The following is an 8,838-nucleotide window of genomic DNA, read 5'->3' as shown; positions in this document are numbered from 1 at the left end:
ACATAAAAAGTTACTAAAAATATTCTCTAAACCAATAATTTTAAAGCATCTGTTAACTTTTATTAATGTAAAAATAAATTTTAAAATATCATGTTCTCAATTGAACATATCACGGAGTATATTTTTAAGAAAATTATTGTATCACAATCTCAATATTCACACACTCTATTTATGTACACATTTTGAAAAAAAATGTGGATACAATATACATACTTTTTAAATGATGTATATGTATAAAGTATGAGCATTGGAAGTGTGAGACAATCACTACTCATCATATACAAATACGTTTATGCTGAATTACTTACATAATGTTTCCTGGGTTCCATAGTATGGAATAGGTGTGAAAGTCAGCCGTGGGGTCGAACCAGAGGTAGAATTGCTGCTCTTTGTCGCCCTTGCCTTGGGTGTAAACGTTAGTATGGACAATATAAGGATCACCACTCAGGTTCCCTAAGAACTCAAAGTCTATCTCATCCCATGATGAACCTTGTGAGCGTAACTGCAACATAAACATTTTTACATATTTGTATAAATTATCCGATAATAAATTAATGTTACACTGATCACAATCTATCACTTCAATAAGTTGTGAAAAAAACTATGAAGTTTATTGTGATTTTAACATTAAACTTAGTTATATAAATTAAGCAACAAATATTTGAACATGAACTTACATAGTAGGCAGTGACTGTGCCAGCAGAATTGCCAGGGACAAGCTTTAGCTTCATATCAATTTTTCCAAACAAGTATTCATTCTTAGATTGGAAGCCCGAGCCAGAGGTTTTGTCAAGAGAGAGAGTAAGAAGCTTGCCATTGTTGAGTATCTTAGCACGGCCATCTCCCCATATGATATCAACATCTTGGTTGAAGTTACCAGCAGAGGCAACTAACAAGGAGCCAACCAAAAGAGATGTGGTCACAGCCACTACAAAGACATTTGAATTATAATATGAAAAAGAAGCAGCCATTTACACTGATTTTAGATACTAGTTTAAGACTTCAAGTGGTTTCTGAAATGGATTTTGTTTGTTGGCTATATATACTGGTCCAAGTGAGGATCACACTAAGAGGAATGTTTCTTTTTTTCTTTGAATATAAAAATTGGCTGGTGGAGTGAAGTGGGAACTAAAGTTGCTAAATAGCTGGACAGCAATAAGAGACATAATGGAATGGACCATGTTTTTATAATGATGGTTGGTCCATTTAGATGCTGTTTCAGGTTCTTGGGTGGCATTATTTTACATGGAAGTACAAAGTCATTTCCTAGGTTGTGTCCACCTACCCCAATCCCCAGGTTATGACTCGCCCCAAGTGTGTGGTTTCTTCCATGACCATGTGCTGCCATATCAGCAAAACGACTGTGTCTCTCGTAGCTTCCAGTCATAGCACACAAATTCAACTTGTTATATGGTCAAACCACTAAATAGGGCTTGGATTTACACTCATGGGCTTTCAATTTCTAATCTTCACTCTAGAAAGATCTCGTATTTTGCTCAGGAAAAAAACTAGAAAGAACTCTATACTTATTGCTTCTCTGCTTTCTGGCCCACGGTTGTCTTAGACCTTTAGAAGAAACTAGAGAACAGTAAAATAAAAACTGAAATGCAGGTCAGCACTCATGCATCTACATCTTATTCTCCTTCTCTCACTCTAGATTACACTACAACAAAAGTGGGTTATAGTGACGAAATCTAGTGAGGATAAACAATTTCGTCACCAAATGATAACATTTAGTGAGGAAAAGAAGAATTCGTCACCAAATATTATAAAATTTTTAAAATTGGTGACGAAATCAATATTTTGTCACCAAAGCTATGCTAATTGGTGACGAAATCAATATTTCGTCACTATAGGTCATGAAAAAAAGTCAAACCTAGGGTGATGAAATATTTGCATCACCAAAGACTTACCAAAGGTGAAGAAATTCTAAATTCGCAACCCAATATTAGGATGTAGGCGTTTTTGGTGACGAAATAAATTTTCGTCACCTATTGTTTAACCAAAGACTGACCAAAATATTCCTACAATCTCTAAAATCACCAATTATGCTAAAAAAAACCACTAAAATGACCAAAATATCCCAAAATCTCTAAAATGAGCAAAATACCCATGAAATAATTTCAAAAATGACCAAAATTCCCCAAAAATCACCAAATATCATAAAAACCACTAAAATTACCAAAATATCCCCTAAACCTAATAAATGACCGAAACCCCAAATCCTAAAAAATGACCAACGTATACACGAAACCTAAAAAATGACTAAAATACCCCCGAAACCTAAAATTTGACAAAAAAAAAAAAAAAACCCCTAAACCTAAAAAATAACCGAAATACCTCCAAAACCTAAAAATTGACTGAAATAGCCTTGATACTTGAAAATTACCAAAATACCCCAAATCCTAAGAAAATGACCAAAATACCTCCAAAACCTAAAAATGACTAAAATACCGCTGAAACCTATAAAATGACAAAAATGGCCCTAAAACCTATATGATGATAAAAATACACCCTAAACCTAAAAGATGATCGAAATACCCTCAAACCAAAAAATGAACAAAATACCCCTAAATGACCCAACCCTATATTTCTTAATTCAATGTGAATTTTAACAAATCTATCGTTAGATTACATTATCTTCATATATTTTTCATTCTTAGAAAATTTCAAGGTAATCAAAGATTAATAGGCATGTCATCAATCAATTGTTTAAATTCAAGTTTTTGTAGTTTAAAATAACACATAAAAGATGAGTTTAAAGATCAAATAGTAAATTACATCCGATTGACATTAAAATTGTCATACATGTTAAGAACATATAGAACATGTAATCTAACGGTAGGATTTTCAAAATATGCATTCAATAATAAGTTATTGGGTGGTATAACATTTTTTAGAGTTACATCAGGTGTAACTTGAACCCAACCCTATATTTCTTAATTCAATGTGAATTTTGACAAATCTAGTGTTAGATTACATTATCTTGATATATTTTTCATGATTACAAAATTTCAAGGAAATCAAAGATTAATAGCCATGTCATCAATCAATTGTTTAAATTTAAGTTTTTGTAGTTTAAAATAATGCATAAAAGAAGAGTTTGTAGATCAAATGGTAAATTACATCCGATTGGCATGAAAATTGGCATGCATGTTAAGAACATATAGAAAATGTAATCCAACGGTTGGATTTTCAAAATATGAATTCAATAATAAATTATTGGGTAGTGTAACAGTTTTTAGAGTTACATTAGGTATAACTTGAATCCAACCCTTTATTTCTTAATTCAATGTGAATTTTGACAAATCTACCATTAGATTACATTATCTTTATATATTTTTTATGCTTACAAAATTTCAAGGAGATCAAAGATTAATAGCCATGTCATCACTCAATTGTTTAAATTCAAGTTTTTGTAATTTAAAATATTGCATAAAAGATAAGTTTATAGATGAAATGGTAAATTACATCCGATTGGCATGAAAATTGGCATGCATGTTAAGAACATATAGAAAATGTAATCCAATGGTTAGATTTTCAAAATATGAATTCAATAATAAGTTATAGGGTAATGTAACATTTTTTTTTTAGTTACATCAGGCGAAACTTGAACCCAACCCTATATTTCTTAATTCGATGTGAATTTTGACAAATCTACCATTAGATTACATTATCTTCATATATTTTTTATGCTTACAAAATTTTTAGGTGATTTAATATTAATAGTTATGTCATCAATCAATTGTCTAGATTCAAGTTTTAGTAGTTTAAAATAATGCTTAAAATAAGAGTTTAAAGATCAAATGGTAAATTATATCCGATTGGCATGAAAATTGGCATGCATGTTAAGAACATATAGAAAATGTAATCCAACTGTTGAATTTTCAAAATATGAATTTAATAATAAGTTATTGGTTGGTGTAATATGTTTTAGAGTTACATCAGGTGTAACTTGAATCCAGCCTTATGTTGTGACATTCACTGTGAATTTTTATAAATCTATGGTTAGATTACATTATCATCATTTATTTTTCATGCTTACAAAATTTCAAGGTGATCAAAGATTAATATGCACGTTATCGATCAATTGTCTAAATTCAAGTTTTTATAGTTTAAAAATAACACATGAAAGATGAGTTTAATGATCAAATGGTAAATTACACCCGATTGACATGAAAATTGGCATGCATATTAAGAACGTATAGAGCATGTAATCCAACGGTTGGATTTTCGAAATATGAATTCAATAATTTGTTATTAGATGGTGTAACATTTTTTAGAGTTACATCAGGTGTAACTTGAATCCAACCCTATATTTCTTAATTTAATGTGAATTTTGACAAATCTACCGTTAGATTACATTATCTTTATATATTTTTCTTGCTTACAAAATTTCAAGGTGATCAAAGATTAATAACCCCGTCATCAATCAATTGTCTAAATTCAAGTTTTTGTGGTTTAAAATAATGACTTTGGCTAGTTAATTTAGTGGAGATGCTCTTAGTGGTTAATAAAAAAGATTTGAGATTTATGCTCTAGGACCCTAAGGAAGAGTGACTAGGAATGGACAATCACATATGTTTAGTTGTAATAATAAAAATAAAAAATATTATATATATAAAGAATTAATTAATGTTATATAAAATTTAAGTAATTTCTTAAGTTTATTCACTTAATTAAATGAAATTACTTTTTTTTTTTATCATAATTATCACAAAAAGGAAAAAGAAAAAGAAAAAAAAAAGAAATTAAATTCACGTGACTTTTAACTAACAGTTGTATAATATAGTATATAATAAAGTTATTGAGGACAAAGAAATTGTAATTGTACAATCTACAATGTACAAACTGTACAGTATGTCAAGGAAAACAAAAGCTCTTTACAAAAAAAAAAAAAAAAAAAAGGCAGAGCATGTGGTGCTCATTGATTCTAGATTAAAAACTAAAAGAAAGGGTGTGGCTCTCATTGTTTTGTTGTGTACAGAGCACACAGTTTTTGAAAATATAGGTTCAGTTGTTTTGTAACTTTTGATTTGTTAATCTCTCTCTGTATTTCTGAAGAAGAAGCTCATTTCAAGAAACTCAAGCAATACCTTGCTGGTGCTTCATGGTCTCTACTATTCCAAATCCAGACAGAAAAGGTATTTTCACAATATTTTTATAACAAATCTTAAGTTATAAGTTATTATTAGTTGTTATTGTTGGAGCAAAAAAGTAATCTTATTATTATGTTCAAATTTCAACCAATAATAACTAACCACTTATAATTTGTTGTGAAAATATTATTAAAATTTTTTTTTTTTTTTTTGAAAGGGGGGTATTCATTCAATTAAAGTAGTGAAAGATCACAATACAAGGCATCAACTGCTGGTGGGGAGAGTCCTCTATCCAGTAAACATCCTCATCTAAATTATTTTTAGCATATTGGGCCAAAACATGTGCCACTTGATTCCCACCCCTCGTAATACAGTCAACTCTAACCCATTGCAAATTCCGCAACAAATGACAAATGTCATCCACCACATTGCCAAATGGAGAAGTGTTTTCCAAGGAAGAAGAGATAGCAAGCATTACATTGATGTTATCCCCTTCAACCATCAACCTCGAGAAACTAGCATCCACTGTTAACTCTAAGGCTCTTCGGCAAGCAAGAAGTTCTGCTTCATCTTTTTTTTTTTTTTGCCAAATTTTAGGTTTCGGGGGTATTTTAGTCATTTTTTAGGTTTCGTGTATACGTTGGTCATTTTTTAGGATTTGGGGTTTCGGTCATTTATTAGGTTTAGGGGATATTTTGGTAATTTTAGTGGTTTTTATGATATTTGGTGATTTTTGGGGAATTTTGGTCATTTTTGAAATTATTTCATGGGTATTTTGCTCATTTTAGAGATTTTGGGATATTTTGGTCATTTTAGTGGTTTTTTTTAGCATAATTGGTGATTTTAGAGATTGTAGGAATATTTTGGTCAGTCTTTGGTTAAACAATAGGTGACGAAAATTTATTTCGTCACCAAAAACGCCTACATCCTAATATTGGGTTGCGAATTTAGAATTTCTTCACCTTTGGTAAGTCTTTGGTGATGCAAATATTTCATCACCCTAGGTTTGACTTTTTTTCATGACCTATAGTGACGAAATATTGATTTCGTCACCAATTAGCATAGCTTTGGTGACAAAATATTGATTTCGTCACCAATTTTAAAAATTTTATAATATTTGGTGACGAATTCTTCTTTTCCTCACTAAATGTTATCATTTGGTGACGAAATTGTTTATCCTCACTAGATTTCGTCACTATAGCCCACTTTTGTTGTAGTGTAATCTAGAGTGAGAGAAGGAGAATAAGATGTAGATGCATGAGTGCTGACCTGCATTTCAGTTTTTATTTTACTGTTCTCTAGTTTCTTCTAAAGGTCTAAGACAACCGTGGGCCAGAAAGCAGAGAAGCAATAAGTATAGAGTTCTTTCTAGTTTTTTTCCTGAGCAAAATACGAGATCTTTCTAGAGTGAAGATTAGAAATTGAAAGCCCATGAGTGTAAATCCAAGCCCTATTTAGTGGTTTGACCATATAACAAGTTGAATTTGTGTGCTATGACTGGAAGCTACGAGAGACACAGTCGTTTTGCTGATATGGCAGCACATGGTCATGGAAGAAACCACACACTTGGGGCGAGTCATAACCTGGGGATTGGGGTAGGTGGACACAACCTAGGAAATGACTTTGTACTTCCATGTAAAATAATGCCACCCAAGAACCTGAAACAGCATCTAAATGGACCAACCATCATTATAAAAACATGGTCCATTCCATTATGTCTCTTATTGCTGTCCAGCTATTTAGCAACTTTAGTTCCCACTTCACTCCACCAGCCAATTTTTATATTCAAAGAAAAAAAGAAACATTCCTCTTAGTGTGATCCTCACTTGGACCAGTATATATAGCCAACAAACAAAATCCATTTCAGAAACCACTTGAAGTCTTAAACTAGTATCTAAAATCAGTGTAAATGGCTGCTTCTTTTTCATATTATAATTCAAATGTCTTTGTAGTGGCTGTGACCACATCTCTTTTGGTTGGCTCCTTGTTAGTTGCCTCTGCTGGTAACTTCAACCAAGATGTTGATATCATATGGGGAGATGGCCGTGCTAAGATACTCAACAATGGCAAGCTTCTTACTCTCTCTCTTGACAAAACCTCTGGCTCGGGCTTCCAATCTAAGAATGAATACTTGTTTGGAAAAATTGATATGAAGCTAAAGCTTGTCCCTGGCAATTCTGCTGGCACAGTCACTGCCTACTATGTAAGTTCATGTTCAAATATTTGTTGCTTAATTTATATAACTAAGTTTAATGTTAAAATCACAATAAACTTCATAGTTTTTTTCACAACTTATTGAAGTGATAGATTGTGATCAGTGTAACATTAATTTATTATCGGATAATTTATACAAATATGTAAAAATGTTTATGTTGCAGTTACGCTCACAAGGTTCATCATGGGATGAGATAGACTTTGAGTTCTTAGGGAACCTGAGTGGTGATCCTTATATTGTCCATACTAACGTTTACACCCAAGGCAAGGGCGACAAAGAGCAGCAATTCTACCTCTGGTTCGACCCCACGGCTGACTTTCACACCTATTCCATACTATGGAACCCAGGAAACATTATGTAAGTAATTCAGCATAAACGTATTTGTATATGATGAGTAGTGATTGTCTCACACTTCCAATGCTCATACTTTATACATATACATCATTTAAAAAGTATGTATATTGTATCCACATTTTTTTTCAAAATGTGTACATAAATAGAGTGTGTGAATATTGAGATTGTGATACAATAATTTTCTTAAAAATATACTCCGTGATATGTTCAATTGAGAACATGATATTTTAAAATTTATTTTTACATTAATAAAAGTTAACAGATGCTTTAAAATTATTGGTTTAGAGAATATTTTTAGTAACTTTTTATGTGAAAAAAAAAAAAAAACTTAATTTTTTTGACATTTTCTTATATTTCTAATAAAAATGATATTAAAACTTTTTTTTTTAAATAATCTATTAACAAATGTTCTAAAAACGCCTATTAACTTTTATCTTTTATATTTTCACTGTCTATATTTATTTTTACATTTCATAAAGTACAAATTACCATGATTAGATTTATAAATTTAATTTAAAAAAAAAATGAGAATATCACCTTTTTTGGGTGGCTTCTCGCATTGGCTTGTGCATCACTGCTCTGTTTCTTCATTCAGATTCTACGTTGATGGTAGACCAATTAGAGAGTTCAAGAACTTGGAGTCTTTTGGCATTCCCTACCCGAAGAACCAGTCAATGAGGGTGTACTCTAGCTTATGGAACGCTGATGATTGGGCCACAAGAGGAGGGCTTGTGAAAACGGACTGGACTCAAGCACCTTTCACTGCTTCCTTCCAGAGCTTCAATGCCAATGCTTGTATTTGGTCTAATGGTGTGTCTTCTTGTAGCTCATCCAACTCTACCAGTAATGCATGGCTCTCCCAACAGCTCGATTCTAGGAGCCAAAAGAGGCTGACATGGGTGCAGAAGAATTACATGGTCTACAATTATTGCTCGGACACAAAGCGATTCCTTCAGGGCCTCCCACTGGAATGCACTGTCACCACCAAGGCATAGGATGCGAAAACCCATAGGAAAATTTTTTACGTGCTCAAGTTATTGTTTCTATTGCACGGAATTTGTTTTCTTTGCGCCATTTTGATTATTAAAAAGACAATAAAGGACCATTTCTATAGTGGGACGTACTATAAATTGATAAAATTAAATGTATGATAAAGTATTCTTTTTGCTA

General features: G+C 31.9%; 2 protein-coding genes across 2 annotated transcripts; one reads left to right on the top strand and one right to left on the bottom strand.

Moving 5' to 3' along the window:
• Window positions 1–64: 64 nt before the first annotated feature.
• Window positions 65–1,089, bottom strand: LOC136064566 (xyloglucan endotransglucosylase/hydrolase protein 24-like). The gene is made up of 2 exons (XM_065766470.1): window positions 678–1,089; window positions 65–502 (listed from the first exon to the last, which is right to left on the bottom strand). The coding sequence occupies exons 1-2, from the start codon at window positions 969–971 to the stop codon at window positions 305–307; spliced, it is 492 nt and encodes a 163-aa protein (XP_065622542.1). The 5' UTR covers window positions 972–1,089; the 3' UTR covers window positions 65–304.
• A 5,825-nt stretch (window positions 1,090–6,914) lies between these two features.
• On the top strand, window positions 6,915–8,838 carry LOC112028320 (xyloglucan endotransglucosylase/hydrolase protein 22). The gene is made up of 3 exons (XM_024060989.2): window positions 6,915–7,302; window positions 7,478–7,671; window positions 8,264–8,838. Exons 1-3 carry the CDS (start codon window positions 7,009–7,011, stop codon window positions 8,661–8,663), a joined length of 888 nt encoding a protein of 295 aa, XP_023916757.1. The 5' UTR covers window positions 6,915–7,008; the 3' UTR covers window positions 8,664–8,838.

Source organism: Quercus suber, unplaced genomic scaffold, assembly GCF_002906115.3.
Source record: "Quercus suber isolate HL8 unplaced genomic scaffold, Cork oak 2.0 scaffold_708, whole genome shotgun sequence".
NCBI lineage: Eukaryota > Viridiplantae > Streptophyta > Magnoliopsida > Fagales > Fagaceae > Quercus > Quercus suber.
The sequence above is the reverse complement of the archived record's forward strand: the minus strand, read 5'-3'. Positions and strand labels throughout refer to the sequence as shown.

Bases quoted from the DNA above. Each gene is read 5' to 3' on its own strand.
- LOC136064566 (XM_065766470.1), bottom strand. From the start codon at position 971: ATGGCTGCTTCTTTTTCATATTATAATTCAAATGTCTTTGTAGTGGCT. The intron at 503-677 runs GTAAGTTCATGT...TTTATGTTGCAG, and splicing joins GCACAGTCACTGCCTACTAT to TTACGCTCACAAGGTTCATC.
- LOC112028320 (XM_024060989.2), top strand. From the start codon at position 7,009: ATGGCTGCTTCTTTTTCATATTATAATTCAAATGTCTTTGTAGTGGCT. The intron at 7,303-7,477 runs GTAAGTTCATGT...TTTATGTTGCAG, and splicing joins GCACAGTCACTGCCTACTAT to TTACGCTCACAAGGTTCATC. The intron at 7,672-8,263 runs GTAAGTAATTCA...TTCTTCATTCAG, and splicing joins TGGAACCCAGGAAACATTAT to ATTCTACGTTGATGGTAGAC.